At 40.8% G+C, this 15,501-nt stretch overlaps 4 protein-coding genes across 4 annotated transcripts; 1 reads left to right on the plus strand and 3 right to left on the minus strand.

Annotated features, from left to right (window-relative positions):
- Positions 1-572: 572 nt before the first annotated feature.
- On the plus strand, positions 573-4,153 carry RB195_013797 (uncharacterized protein; the record flags this gene model as incomplete). The annotated part of the gene is made up of 9 exons (XM_013448415.2): positions 573-689; positions 1,213-1,357; positions 1,412-1,561; positions 1,901-1,977; positions 2,096-2,242; positions 2,354-2,449; positions 3,741-3,805; positions 3,920-4,010; positions 4,073-4,153. 9 exons carry the CDS (start codon positions 573-575, stop codon positions 4,151-4,153), a joined length of 969 nt encoding a protein of 322 aa, XP_013303869.2.
- Positions 4,154-7,064: 2,911 nt separating this feature from the next.
- On the minus strand, positions 7,065-7,385 carry RB195_013798 (uncharacterized protein; the record flags this gene model as incomplete). The annotated part of the gene is made up of 1 exon (XM_064203789.1): positions 7,065-7,385. The coding sequence occupies one exon, from the start codon at positions 7,383-7,385 to the stop codon at positions 7,065-7,067; it is 321 nt and encodes a 106-aa protein (XP_064059670.1).
- A 166-nt stretch (positions 7,386-7,551) lies between these two features.
- RB195_013799 (uncharacterized protein) lies at positions 7,552-7,848 on the minus strand (the record flags this gene model as incomplete). Its single annotated transcript, XM_013448413.1, has 1 exon — positions 7,552-7,848. The coding sequence occupies one exon, from the start codon at positions 7,846-7,848 to the stop codon at positions 7,552-7,554; it is 297 nt and encodes a 98-aa protein (XP_013303867.1).
- A 34-nt stretch (positions 7,849-7,882) lies between these two features.
- On the minus strand, positions 7,883-8,602 carry RB195_013800 (uncharacterized protein; the record flags this gene model as incomplete). The annotated part of the gene is made up of 1 exon (XM_013448412.2): positions 7,883-8,602. The coding sequence occupies one exon, from the start codon at positions 8,600-8,602 to the stop codon at positions 7,883-7,885; it is 720 nt and encodes a 239-aa protein (XP_013303866.1).
- Between the last annotated feature and the right edge of the window lie 6,899 nt (positions 8,603-15,501).

Consider the following 15,501-nt stretch of genomic DNA (forward strand, 5'->3'; position numbering starts at 1 on the left):
TAGTTTAACACTTTTATATGAGCTTAATCATTTGTTGTTAGCAAATTTTGTTTCGTTTTCATCTCACAACACTTTTTTCCTTAGTTCTTTTTTCTTTTCTTCTTGCTCGCATTCTTCATCTTTCAAACACCTCAGGTCAACTTTTATTTTTTTCTTCCAGATGAGCTCTTACCTTTTCGCTAATCTTCACCAAACGTTCATCAAATTTCAAAAAAAAAAACTACGTAGAAATTTTTGCAATCCTCTCTATTCCGGCTGTAGGAACAACACATTCTGCAATTTTTCATAAATTCACGTTGAGATTTTTTTGATTGGCAATATAAAATTCATGGTTCATGGGAGGAAATGATATGAAATCAGTGAAAATTAAATGGAAAGAAATGGATTTGCAGTGTGCAGAAGTGAAAAATCTTCTATCGGCTCTAAATTAACTGTAATCTGAAAATTATCGCTTGTGTTAAATATTCATTCAGCTATTGTTGCCTATTTTTTTCGCATCAATTCCACATTGCGTTTAAAATGTTTGTTTGTTGTTGTTATCGCTACCTCGAACAGATTTAGACGAATTCAGAATGAAAAAACCCCTTCTGGTGTTGTGTTTGGTTTGCGGTGTTTCATGTAGGATAGTGCTGTCGCCGTCACAAGCGGAAGATACGAGAGAGAAAGAAAAAGACTCATTAACGATCGTGGTGAGTCATCGTTTTTCAAAGCATATATGATCCGAGAATTTGCAGGATATTACTGTTAAACTCGCAGAAGAGTATAGCGTATAATGTCAATGCTACATCAATGGTATTTATGCAAGATATTTATTTATTTGCTCACTCACTTACTCATTTTCAATCAAATACAGAAAACCACAGAATCAAGTACCGTACTCGATCTCTTTATATGTGGGGGAGCAGGGGAGAAGATGAAAAAATATTTGTCGTGTATCCTCGACACCATAACGATGACTTGAGCAAGGGCCTGCTTGACACTTTATGTCTTTATGCGAAAGTAATGGTCCTGGACCCTTGATAAAGCGATCGGGGTCTCATGGGTTCTGGAGTATCCCAGACCTGGAGTTCATTTACTTTGATTCTTCTAGAATAACTAAACTCTAATCTCCGGGATATATATTTATATACATAAATATTTGTGTAGGTATATTTGTATATAACTGAATGGAATGGTAAATTAATTTTTCGCAGACAATTTCGTTATTTTCAGGATGCATCCCAACCGGATGCATTCGACGACAACTTATCGCCACCTGAACTTCCCAGTTTATCCCTTAACGAGAAGCTCAAGCTTATACGAAGAAGTGGCCAAGATCCTAGCAGGCGGAGAAGAGCACGACATTTAATAAGAAGAAGTGCTAGAAAAAAACCTTTTTTCCTACTTATTCCTCTCATATCAGAAAATTTAGTGCAAAAAATGAAGCGTGACTTGGCGCTGACTCCATGGCGGATCACGCATGTCGTTCCGCGAAAGCCACCACCGCCGAAGAAAGCGAATCGTCCTGCGGTAGCCCTGCCAGTAGACCTCTGTCCGGATCAGATTGATGCTATCACAAGAGGTGAGGAACGTCCTTCCTAAACAGAACACTCTTGAATTTTTGCAGACGTTTTCACAGGAGTTCGCTTAAACCTAGACGCTCGAGTTGGATTTCCCATTTCTCCATAGTTTTTTTTTGCTTGAAAAAGATTCATCCATTAATGCATACTCTGATCAAACCTTTTTCTTTCGAATTTCGAATAATCTTCGGGTAATCTCCGCTTAGATATGAAACAAAATTGTTGGAGGTTAAAAAAGACGAAATTTAAACGAAAACATCAAAATACATCTCTTCTAAGATGGGTCAGAAAGAAAGCGAGTCCCACTGCCTTTTAGTCGTCCATTTAATCCTAATCTTCAGGTTACAATGGTCGAACCTATGCATTCGCACGAGAGCGTGTCTATCAAATGTGGTACGAGGATGATCTTCCACAAAAAGTATGCTCTCACCACTTTTCCTTTCCTCATTTGCTGCTCTGTTTTACTTTTTCACTTGAAATTTATATGATGTTAGTCATGGTGATAAAAACTGGTAAACTTTTGTTTATGTTTACAGGCTTCTTACCTGATCACCGAACTCTTCCCTGGAGGTCCGCGATCCGTGTCTGCAGCGTTGACTAACTCACGTTCGGGAGTGACCATTCTCATTGATCGACGGACCGCGTACCGTTTTCGATGGAACAGAAAACATAAACGGTTCCAGGTGCGATCCATTCACATCGTTTTTCTAAAAAAAACCGTTTTATTAGTTTGTCAAATTTTTCCTTTTCTTAAAGATGAATTTACATGTGATCGTTCATGAATGAGTTTTCAGCTGGCTCGAAACACTCCTCAGAACCTGCCTGCGAATATTACGATAACTCCACAAACTGCCTTTGAGTGGATGGATGGCAATCAAGTCCTACTCGCTGTGAGGATTATTAGCTTATGTTGAGGCGAATTTAAAAATTGCAAAAATGTGTAGAGAGGAAGAAGGAAAGGAAGAGAAAGAAAGAGATAGCATCACGCAGAAATAAAGGGTGAAAGGAAGATCAATCTCTCCAAGGCATTTGATTTAAATTCAGCAACCTATGTATCAAGCCAGTTTTTTTTCTGGCAGACAACTGTACTACTAAATAATCTTCGTGGAATGAAAAGCTCAGTTGGCTCTGAAGAGTCTAGAACCATCGCCCAATCGCAGACGCAGTGGTAACCTTGTGATCGATTTGGTCGAGTCGTAGCCAAGATTGGTATTGGTCCCTCTTTATTAACTAACAGCGAGCGTTTCGGCGTTATCGTTTTCGCCGAAGCCTGAAAATGAAAGTCATCAATGACTTAGCCTCTCAGGCGCCTCATCACTCTGAAGAAAGCGATGAAAGGATAGGCAGACTCAAAGGACAACATATCGGCTTGTGCTTACCTCACTTGCTGAAACTTGTGACGTAACAGACCACCACGTACCACAACCCAGCCGGCCCCATACACCAAAACCAGCAAAGATCTTGATATGGGGATAGCTCCTTCGTAATTGCTATGTACTCATCCTTTCTGTTTTTGGATATTTGACAGTTATCCAGAATGCCTCTAGTGTTCTGCGTCCTACGGTCTAGGACTCAAACGATAGCATAGTAACTTCTACCTCTATTTGGGGGTTTTGATGACGTATTCTACGTTGCGCTCAGAGTGGGGTGGAGAGTTTAGATTTTGTGAGCCCATCTAGATGCTTCTTCACCCGAATACGTGGTGGGCGTCCCATTTCTCTTGTGTAGGGCACCACGTAGTGGTTACCTCCTACCACTGCGTTACACCCGCCGTAGCACACAGACATACAGGGATTTCATAAACACCAACATCTGTGCTTGTCCAGACCACCATGTGCATTCGGTTGAACGGAGAAGAAAGCGAAGATGGATGGTTTGCGGTCGATCAAGTAGAGGTAGTAGAAGTAGAAGTGCAAAATACAATGCACAAGTCTAATTTTTTACTCAATTTCAAAAAAAAAGTCAGCCATAGCGGAGTACGTCTTGAAAGATCAACTACACAAATAGAAAAACGGAACGAATGGGATGACACGGTGGAAAGAGGAAACTACTTGCAGCAACAAAAGGAGATATATTTTAAGTACACTGAAGTCAAACAAGTCCAGAAACTGATGGACATACAAGTATTGTCAGACAGACAAATCCCTACGCTGAGCTAATCCTCAACTGTAATATTTTTAGGGAGACAAATTTATTATTTATGATGCTTACTGGAACATTGCAACATTTGCCGGACAAACAAAAAGGTATACTCTTGATGTAGTTGTTTTGAATTATTGTTCCGATACACTAGGTTCTTTGACTAGAATGTGAAAAAATTAATTATCTTCAAACCCAAACATTAGTTTCGCTTCTTCCAGGTATTTTCCTAAACTGCCAAGAGATCTGCTTGGCATTATTTATTCAGGAGGAAACACGATGTTAATGTACACTAGAAGCCATTCAGTGAAGGTAATGCGCAAAATTCTTTGAAAGACTGGAAGAGTGTCGGACACAGCCATCATGCTTTTCAGGTGTACAACGCTAAAAAATACCGTATCCTACAGGAGTATCCGTTGAAAATCAACGAGTACTTTGGATGTTTGCTAAGATGATCTTCGAACGGTGGATCTGTTGCTGTAGTGTGTGTATAGACGCCGGTATTTATATTTGTGCTGACGACCGCGCCGTGGACCCAGCGCATCTGAGTTGATGCGGACGCGTCGCGGTCGCTCGGACAAACATAAGTTCTGGTGACTGTATGTGTTATGTGCCATGTCACTGCCGTCAGCCACTTTAAATCATATGCCATTCCTTGGTGATGAAGCAGGATTCTGTAACGAACAAGCCCTACGTGGGGCTGATCCAAGGACTTACACGAACCCGCCTGTGCTCACCGTCCTCCGTTTTTCATTGTCCACTGCCATTCTTCTCGAAAATTTTGTAAAGGAACATTTCCAAGACTTTTCTCTTTAAAGATCACAATAGGAAAATATATAGAGAAGTATCACCCCGTTGTTTATTACACTAATACGTGTATTATGTTCATGTGTTTCCTATTTTCAAATAGTTTTTTTTCTTTGTTATGTTCATGAAACTCTACTTTAGGTTATCGATTTTTTTGAATTGTCAACAATTCCATTCCTATGGTCGTTCTCTGGAGTTTTGTTGGAAGTTTAGTTCATATTTTCCCATTCTCCTTCTCATTTCTCTGCTTTTATTCAATTCATCTCGCTGTTAATTATTTACCGTCATGGATTGATTGTCATCTCACTATGCTATTAATTGATACGATGAATGCGTTTTTTTTGCTTGGTAATTATTGTTGATCCAATATCTCGTTAAGGGGTCTCCTCAGGCGTTTCCAGAGGTAACGGCGAGACCAACTGCTGAACTGAAAGGCAACATTGCTTCAATCACAGCCACAGTTTGCTTCAAATTTCCTTAAAAGATAATGTCTTACAGTGTTCCAAAGATTCCGTAGCTTCCTGAATAAAATTCTAATAGAAAAAGAATAATAGATTTCACAATATTCGAATGACTCCATACTTGCCTCTGATCACAGTCTACCTCTGTGATCAGTGGTTAAGGAAAAACTCGATTCATTCAAAATATTGGCGCTAAAAAAATCTCTGCCAGGCTATTTCTTTGTGCATCGTCGAAAGTTCTAGCATTCAATCTACTTTTTTTTCTTCCGAATTCTTTTTTTTTTTCTTCAAAAGCTTCGTTTAAAACCATCGCTGTCATCTATCAACTGCAACCACTTACTCTTCGTTGCAGTCATTTGTTTTTCAGTGACATTTTCATTGGCTATTAGACAAAAAAATTGTAAGGGAAGGAAATAAATGATAATCAGAGGGGTTGCGTCAGAAGTGCAGGGGCGATGGAGTACTGCGTCGCAGTCTAGCTCTTCGGTTTTTGAAGGGTCTCCTAAGCTTTGCGTCGTTATCTTGAAGGAGATGCACCGAAGCTCGTCTCGTCCCCTTTCCTCGAACAGCTTACGCGAGTTTCCAGAGCTGAGTTGCATAAATGACAGTGGTAACAGTGCGTCCTCGCTGTCTTAGTACTACATTCCCCCAGAATTCCAGAAATAGCAGGGGAGGGCCTTCTTGGAGGCATTTCCGACATGCCTTGTGTGGGTCTTGTACTAAAGGGAGCCACATACGGGTGCTAGTCTCCGGATCCTCCTTGACAGCGTCGAGAATGGCGGAGTCTTCCACACTGTTACGCCATCCTAACCGAGTCTTGTGTTCGAAGATCGTGTCTCCTCTCGCGAAGCCAGCGAACCAGTGCAGTTCTGATAGTAGAGGTGCTCTCCCCCAGTGCTCTGTTGATGTTGGGATTGCTCTCGTCGACCCAAGTCCTCGTCGCCATTCATAGAAGATGATGGTTCAGAGCCGCTCTTGTGAAATTGGTTTTGTGCTCAAAGTCAAATAACAGTGTTCGGCTATATAAACCTCTTGTGGAGAAGCTTTGAGAATGTCTTGTAAGAACCACATGATTAATCATAGGTATCTATAAAGAATCGAAAGTTCTAAACTTTTGAAAAACCCTGAATACTTTTTAAACAATCTAATTATGACCACTTTTATACAAGAGCAGAAAATTACCACATTTGCCCGAACATCTAGTGTTCAAAATCCCTTAAAGACCAAAATTTTCCTTTATAGAACCATACGATGTTACATCATCATGTTTATTTTTAATTTGTATTGTTATCTGTGGACTCACTAGCAGTCAGTCGTTTTAGTATCCGTAGGAGAAAACATGTACGAAATATGTAATCTGTTCTGCTTTTTATCCTGAAATTTCAAGTCTTTTCCGCTTCTTCCTAACATTTCAAAACAGCAACGCTGATCTTGAAGCATGAACGTAGTAAACTGTGCTGAAAATAAACATTTTTGTGTCGTTCCTGACTGAGTGAGTATGTAGGGACATTTTTCCCCTCCCGCGTAGTAAATAACCGCAAAGTGCTACTTACCACTTCACTTCTTGCAACTTTTTTGCCCTTGCACCTGTAAATCTCGACAATTTGTTAAGTGGACTTCACCGTTTTCGAGAACTGGTTTTGCAGAAAGTTCATTCGTGGTTAAGTGAATATCGGTCGGCATTATTTCTGAAATGTTTACGTCGTTTAAAAATTCCCGAATTTCTAGCGTTATTAAATATTTACGTTTAAGTTCTAAGTTTTGATAAAAAAAAGGACATTATTGAACGGTTTAAAAAAAATTATTGAAGAATTAAAAACACAAAAGTTGAGAACAAAAAATTGTTCAATTATTGAACGGGTTTTAGTTCCTTCCTTGAACTATATACTACCACTCAATTTCACACCATACTTCTTCTTCTTCTTAATAGCGTTTGTCCGCGTTGTTGCAAGATCCGCTTTTCTGCTTCTTGTCTTCCATTTGGTTCTATCCATTGCATCAGCCGTACACAAACGCGCATCTATCATATCCAGCTTCACATGGTCTAACCAGCGAATCTTTGGCCTCCCACGCGGCCTCACTTCTGAAACGTCGAGCTTCAGAGCGGTTTTGCAACGGAATCTTCCTCTCGCCGCAAGACGTGACCAAAGCATCTCAGTCGCTCCTCCTTCATCTTCTCAGTTATCGGGACGACGCCTAAGATGGAGCGTACAGTGTCGTTGGATACTTTCTCTTTTAGCGTTACACCTATCGCCCATATCAACATCCGCATCTCCATAGCGTGTAACACTCTTTCCAATGCTTTCGTCGTCGGCCAGCACTCGCATTCGTAAAGGGCAACAGGACGCACAACCGTCCTGTAAATCTTCGACTTCAGTCGAACAGGGACCTTCTTGTAGCACAGTACGCCTGTTGCCATTTTTCATTTCATCCATGCCGCATTAACACCTGCTCGACCTTCTTGATCAATGTCGCCTGTGGAAGTCACCTTGGATCCGAGGTACTTGAAACAGTTCAACTTGTTTAATTCGGTGCCATCGACACGAACTGAACCATCCTCTATCCTTATTCCGCACTCCACGTACTCAGTTTTTGATGTTGAGGCGCAATCCATATTGCTGCAGTCGATCCTTCCAAGACTGTACTTGTTTCTGAAGAACATCTCGAGACTCTGACGGGAGCATGACATCGTCGGCAAAGAGTAGAGTCCACGGATGCTGCTTCTGGATTTCCTTCGTTATCGTGTCCACGCACAGTATGAACAGCAGAGGTGAGAGGGATGAACCCTGATGAACCCCAACTTGTACACTGCCTGTTTGTTCCAGCAGCACATCGTACAACACTGGTAGGCTTCGCATAAAGCAGCTTTGTCCACCGCACATATTCTTCTGGTACTCTATGCGACCTCATGGACATCTATAACAGCTCATGAGGGACACCGTCGAAAGCTTTCTCGAGATCGAGAAAAGCAAGATGCACACTGCGGTTCTTCTCTCGATGTTTCTCCAGGAGGATACGGACAGCATGGATAGCATCTATAGTGCTGCAGTCCTTCACAAAACCGCACTGGTTGAGTGAAACGCTGACAATTTTCCTCAGACGAGCTTCCAGGACGCGCTCAAAAACCTTCATCGTATGGCACAGCAGTCGTATAGGCCTGTACGAAATGCAGTCAGAAATGTCTTCTTTCCCTTTCCAGACAGGCACGGTCACGGAAGTTTGCCAAACGTCTGGAGTCCGTCCTTCTGCAACGATCTTGTTAAATAGAGTTGCGAGCCACACGGACCCTCGATCTCCTAGCAGCTTCCACACATCAGCAGGTATGTCATCAGGACCGGTTGCCTTGTTCGACTTCATTTTTGCGAGGGCAGCACCGACTTCGACGGCAGTAATTGATAGAACAGGACCCTCGACGCTGGGAACAGTTGGGATCGGAGGATGACAGAACTCTTCGTTACACAAGTGATTGGAGTACTCTCGCCACCTCTCAAGGATCTGACCAGAGCGGCGCAGAACGGCTCCATCAGCTCCCTTAACGGTCTTGGTGTGTTCCATATCCAACCTTGGGCGATGACGCGCTGTGACTAAACGATACACTGCCCGCTCGCCTTCTCTGGTATCAAGCATGTAGTACATGTAGCGGTCCGACTTCGCCTTGGATACTGCCTCCCTCTTCGCCGCTAGGTGAGTACTCCCTCTTCGCCGCTAGGTGAGTACCCCGATCTTCAGGCTGACGTGTCCTCCATCAGAGCTTATACTTGGACTTCTTCTCACGAATTGCCGCCTGAACTTCCTCGTTCCAAAACCACGTAGCCTTCTGTACTTTGGGTTTACCTAGAGCCGTCTGTCCCACAGTGTTCTCCGCGATCAAGCGTATAACGCTGGAAGTAGACGACCACATTTCCTCCACAATACGAGTTATGTGAGGTTGTAGACATTAGCAGTATGACGCGACTGGGGTGTTGTCCTCGGTCGGCCTGTCGCACTAGCAAGCTAGCAGCCTGGCACCGGAATCGTCGCACTACCTCCTCACTTAGCTAGCCTGTAGTCTTGGCACAAGGACCGAGCTACTAGCCGGACACCTTTGTGGCATGGTTGAACCTACCGAGACGAAGTCTCGCCACCGCTGCCCGACGGCCAGGGCCTCGCCGCCACCGCTGCGCCGCTTTGAGGCGTGAGGTAGGATTTGCAGCAGAATTTCACACCATACTGTACATTTACATTTACATTATATTATGCCACCGAAGATTCTGAAAAAAAGTCTTCAAGTAAGTCTACCTACGACTAACGAAAATTTTGACTTGCTAATTTATCTACTCTTACATAAATTTTGATGCAATGCATTTTTTGAAAATTTATTCTGTTTACGCACGTAATTTATGCGTTTTTTGAAAATTTGTTCTATTTCCCAGAAATTCACGGGAATCAGAATAAATTTTCAAAAAAAAAAGAAGTGGAAAAGAAATGGAACATCTGTTTTACGAATAATTAACCTTGGTTTTTTAGATTTTTAGATTTTTGCAACTCCAACCATCATGACTCGGAGAAAATCGGAAAAACTAATTCGAAAATTTCTCAGGTTCCTTTAAACTCTGTTGCCTGGTTCTCTCGCTAAGCTCACTTAAAAATTGATTCTAATAAGAAGACTACATTTAAAAAAAATGACAATCATTTTAATTTCTCTTAAGGTAAATTTTTTCAGCAGGCTAGTATTATCACGAAAGTGGAGATCATCATTCTCTCTTCGAAAAAATTAAAAGAATTATTTTCTGGATATGAATGCGAATTATTTATAGGCTAAGCTACAGCTGCAACCATATGTGGCCGTATTTTCCTTCTTAAAGCAGAGTGGTTGATTCCACTTGGAGTCGTCAAGGGTCCCCTCGACATAATATGTCTCCGCTTTGTGCGATTTTATGCGGTCATAATTGAACAGTCCTCCCTCGTCGCAACGAATGCATCGAAAGTGCACCTATTTAGCAGCGAAATTCTTATAAGTTCCCTACATCGGCGGTCAGTAGCCGCTACTTGGAATTCTTCGTAACAAGATGGGAGAAAATCCGAAAAAAAATCCGAAAGAAAGCTTTGATGCTGGATTATTTTTCGAGCATTTATTAGGGTACTCCTAAACAGATGTACATAGCGGGTGAAGTTATCTTAATGTGGTAGCCATTCGTTCGTTGAAAAACACTCGCATGGTCAACGCCCCGCTTCTACTCTCCGTTCGCAGGGTGTTTCTCGGCCTTGAGCCCAACGCTTTGCCAATCGTTGAAATGGGGATTCGTTTGACAACTGTGTTCAGTTAAATGGTTGTGTATTTCTTACTTTCATAGTCCTTGCCGTTTTTTATTGTCTTCCGTTTTTTGATACTCTATTTATTTTAATTGTAACCTTTTGAGATCATTTTCGACTTTCTGTCTGCTATTTTTACCAATACTTCATGTATTTCATTTTTTCTGGAACATTTTGAAAAAATCCACCAAGACGCTTGCTCATCTTCGGAGCCGTTTTCTCTCGGACAAATCTCTAGAAACTTTTATTGCGCATTCCTAAGGTATTTAATATTATTCTATATGATTACAGTTTCCCCCAATTCGTCATAAGCAGTACAGCCTGTTCTTCGACTGATTACATCCTCGCCGCTATCGGACGAGTTCTCACTTCCGTCAACATGCTTGATTGTTCTTTGAGTTTTTCTCGGAAGCCGTTCAATTAGAGTTGTTCCAGAAAAGAAGCCGTGTTCATACTCTAAACGTGTTTATCGTTAGTTTAAGATAATCAAAAGTTCGAACTCGTTTTGAGGCATATCGAACATTCCGGCCAACAATTCGTCAATTCGTACAATTAAGTCAGTTCGACCGCTAAAATAGACGTCACATACTTTTAAAAAAGCAACTAAAAGAAATGAGAGCACTAATGAGCTAGTGAGGTTGAAATTTGTGTTAAAAAAACACTGGTAGTTTTTTTTTAGTTAGGAAATAGAGAACCTTATTCTTTATTCTCCAACCTAATTTTATTTTTCCAGATATTTCGCAGCAATCTAGATGTTTGATCATTTCCTGCCCGAACATTTGTGTTCAAACTTTTTGATCTCCCTATTTGTTCACTTTTATCAGAAATCCCTCTCGGTGACTGTAGTCGGCTGCTGTCTTCTTTCCCCTTCTTTTTTCTCGAAAGCGAATTGCTCTGTGTGCGTGTGTGATATATGAAGTGCGTTGCTACGTATAAATTATTTGCTTAAAAAAGGCAATTGCTGTTTTCCACGATTGACCTGAATTATAGAACTCTCGGGACGGCTTTCAACATTTCCATATTTTACCTCAATCTGAAAATTTTTCCTCCTGCTATGCTTACTTTTAGAAAGCAACAATGATAGAGTTTATGACTCAATGCTGGATGGAAAGTGCGCTCTAACGTATTCTGGGACGAGCTTCATCAACACAGTTTTTCAGAATTTTTTCTCTCAATTTTTCTACGTTCCATGTCTTGCACGTCCTCCTCCTTCATGTAACAAAATCAAGTTTTTACCGCTATTGTGCGAGTTTCCGCTAGCAATTATGATTGATTGCCTTCAGAATCGCCCTTGACTTCCCACACAACCTCATCTTCAAGTATGTGTGTACGAATTGTAACGAATTCCAGTTATCTCATCTTTAATCTAAAACAAACTAGAATTTTTGCGTTCCAGGTCGTATAGGAAAATCGCGCTAGGGAAAATCACTGTTTGTCGGTACTAGCTTCTTCGTCTAATTTTGCTGATTCGGCCGATTGTTGGGAATTGCTACTCCCATGATTTTCCTGTGGCAGCTCGCGAGAACACGTACTTACAGCCGACGAAACTTCTGTGGTTTTCTTCGAAAAACTGTAATGACCACATAGCACTAATCAGAAAGAAAGTCGCACGCCGCGATTGCAATGCGGTGTACGCACCCATCCAATTTGAGAGTGTTTCATCATTTTGGTGTCTGGCATTCGATCCCGGCCGATCCCGCAAAATGAGGCGACAACTCGCGCGACACAGCAAAAAGTATAAAACCACCCACATCGCCTCGTTTTTTCGCGAAGTCGCGTTCGTCACCTCCCTTTCTTTCACCTTGCAACGAGGCCCACGGAGCCGTACGATTGGTGAAGTGACTTTGGCTCACCTCCACAGAGAAAACGTAACATCTTTGGAATGGCTGGAGTTAAATACAGTTAAAATGTTCATTTGGATAATCGATGCACGGTAAATAGTCGAATTTTCAAGAAAGCAGGAAATATTGTAGGAAATTGAAACATGGAGGTCCGATTACTATGTCAAAGTACTGGGTCATCCAACAATGCAGTATTCTACACTTTTTTTTACTCTGTAAAATTAGTTTGATCAAAAAAAGATCGGAAACACAACCTCTTCACTTTTCCACAAACTTCTTTCATTTTTCTGGTAGGCTTTCAACTAGCGACTGTCAAAATTCACTTGTTCGCGACGAAAAATACTCCACTGCTGTTCAGACCGGATCTACTGGAACCATACTATTTACAGTATGTCAGATTATATCAGATTATGCACTTATTTATTTATTTGCTCACTCAGCTACTTCTTTTCATCCAAATACTCCAGAAGAGGGCACAGAATCAGGCAGCGCCATCATCACTGTCACACAAAATAGAGCGTCATTTTTACGAGCCAGCTACCGTACTCCATCTCTTCGTATGTGGCGGAGCAAGTCGAAAGATGGAAAATTTTCATATCTTGGAAGGTCGAAGGGAACCAACTAAGTTGGTGAACATATGTACATATACATAAGTGCAATTATATATACCATTCAAATAGATAATTAGACTAACAAGTATAAATACCTCCCTCGCGGAAAAACCTTCGTTCAGCAAAAATAGGGAACCCCAGCTTCCGTTGCGTCTAAAGAACACAAACTCGTCTAAGTGATCTCAGAGGTTGTTCGGTTAACTTCCTAAAACGAGTCTAATTAAATAAAAGTTAAACACTTAATAAGAACTGAAAGGGAACTTCAGAACTCCACGTATGTACATTATTTTTCCTCTAAATGTCCATTACGGTCGTAATGTGAAAGTTTCGGCTCGAATTTTCCACTCGAAAACGTTGATTCGATTTCGACGCGCGGTGTTCGCCGTGCCGTCGGTCCGTCCACACGGCCCGGCCGCCATCGCCAGCGCAACCGTTCGTTCGTTCGTATTTCTTTCGTTGCTGTCCGCTCCGCTGCGTCGTCGCCTTTTTCGAATGGCGAATTCTTGAACGTGAATCACGGAACGCACTTAACTCTGCTCTGACTAAACTGTATGTCTGTGCGCACCTTTTTCCTTTTTCTACTTACAAGAACTCTCTTAACTCATTATCATCCTAATCAAAATTTTCTACTCCCTAGAAAACCAGTTCTGCCATTATTTCGACATCTATGCATTTTTCGCTGAGCACATTGAACAGAAACATAGTTCATAGTTGTTTCGAAGGCAAAACAGGAGCTAATTAATTAATTTGTTTTGAAATTATTGAAAAGCATTCGATAATTGAAATTTCTTACCGTTTTAAAGTCAAAAACTTTTCGAAGTCTAAAAAAAAACTGAAAGGAAAAAAAATTAATTCTAGCGTAATGATGATTGGAAACAACTGATCTTTATTATCCTTTTATTCATAACTTCTATACTTCTTTGTGATTATTTCTTTTTATTTTCTCTATATTGCCAATATTTCTTTTTTTCTTTGGATTCGACATTTTTGAAGATAGATAGGATATTTCAAGAAAAAGGATCTTCTCGCCGGTCGCTTTGTCCTCTCTTCGTTTAACTACTCATTTGCTCATTTGCCTGTTTATTCAGTTCAATCAAAAAGCGCTATGGAGGATCAAATTCCGACACTGACGATCGCCTTCGTAATTTTGTTACCGCCGGATATCACCCATTCCTTTTTTCTCTCTTGGCCTAATCGAATAGGCATCGCGGTCATCCGAACAAACATGAGCACCTCGCACCTATATTTGCATCCTTTTCATTCGATGGAAAATATGAAATGACCACCAACCCTTCTCCGAATTTCAGCGCTTCTTCCTGTTCAGGCGACTTTTAATCCAGTCGATCCTCTGATCCGTCAGCGCAGAATCTCCAAGCAGTTTGATCCTTTTTTGTCCTACACCATTTCTCTAAGGTTATGGAGTGATCATTTGAAATTGGAGTGTTTTCTTCTCTTCTACGTCACTGAGAAAAAAGCAGCAGATTCCGACAAGTTATTTTATTTAATTCAGTGGAGATTTCCGTGTATTTTTATCTAATCTAATTCTAATATCTAATCTATCTAATTTTCTCTTTTTATCTATTATTCTTTGTCACTTTTATTCCTTTTTTGTTCCAAATCCACATCCAAACTGCGAGCATTCACATTCCAAACTGTTCATGATTGATGAAGTTCTTGTGGAAAAGTGTTCGTAAGTGAATCGATGTTTTCTTCCTCCTTTCGTCCCTCCTCTCCTATTGACCTTCACCTTCAAATCACGTGCGTTTGTGTTCCTCATCTGGTTCCTCATCGTTCCACAAGAAGAATTCGTTGATATTGCGTCGAATGTGGATTTTCAATGCGCAAATTTGAAACCATTCCTTCAACAACCAGATTTTGCACCTATCAACAAGCAATTAGACCTTATGGACCGTATCCTCGCATTTGAAAACGAAATTTGCGTTTTCGTTTCACTCGTTGCAAAAATTGCTACCACAACAAAAAGTAATACATGCAATACTCTCATAATTTATTCATGGGAATTTCTGGGAATACTTGCGCAATGGTTTTCACGGTGGTCTTTTATTTTTCTCTTTCTTAGTTTTTCTTGCTAATTGTTACCGTTAATCATTGGATTTTCAATTTTTTCCACCGACAGCCACTTACTAGCACTGACTTATTTTCTTGGTTTCCACTATTTCCATCATTCCCACTTTTGTTAAGTATCCTTATCCTCCTCGTTAAGTTCTTTATTTTATCATATAGGGCTGACCATATGTGACGTCTCATCATATGTGGTTTGATAAGTAAATAAATTTCAATAAGCAGTGAAACTTTTACTGTGTTAACATATTTCCTTCTCCAAAAAAAACCTTCTTCCATGAAATCCTCCCTTTAGTCCTTAATTTCGATAGAAGAACATTGCCACAGAACTGAAAGTATAGACCAGGATCAAATATTACCATATCCGTTAAAAGAGCGAAAAAAAAAACATAGTCGCATAAATGGGTCAATGCAACGTGACTCATTTTCCGTTCGACAGTCCACGCCTATTGCCTCCTACCTATAGTATTCCCAACGATATGTCAGTCCTCTTCAAAATTTTCTTCAGAATCCGTTTTCTTTTAGACGTTAGTCATATGAAATGGTCCTTCTTCTTGAGTTACTAATCTTTCATTTTTCAAAGAAACTCCGTTTTTGCTCCGTTCTTCGACCTACCTTTTTTTTATCAGACGATACTGAATTGAAGTGAACGCGTCAGCGCATCCCAAACGAATTGTTGCGGATTGACTAAAGCCAGACACTTTATCCA

This window comes from Necator americanus, chromosome V (genome assembly GCF_031761385.1).
Source record: "Necator americanus strain Aroian chromosome V, whole genome shotgun sequence".
NCBI lineage: Eukaryota > Metazoa > Nematoda > Chromadorea > Rhabditida > Ancylostomatidae > Necator > Necator americanus.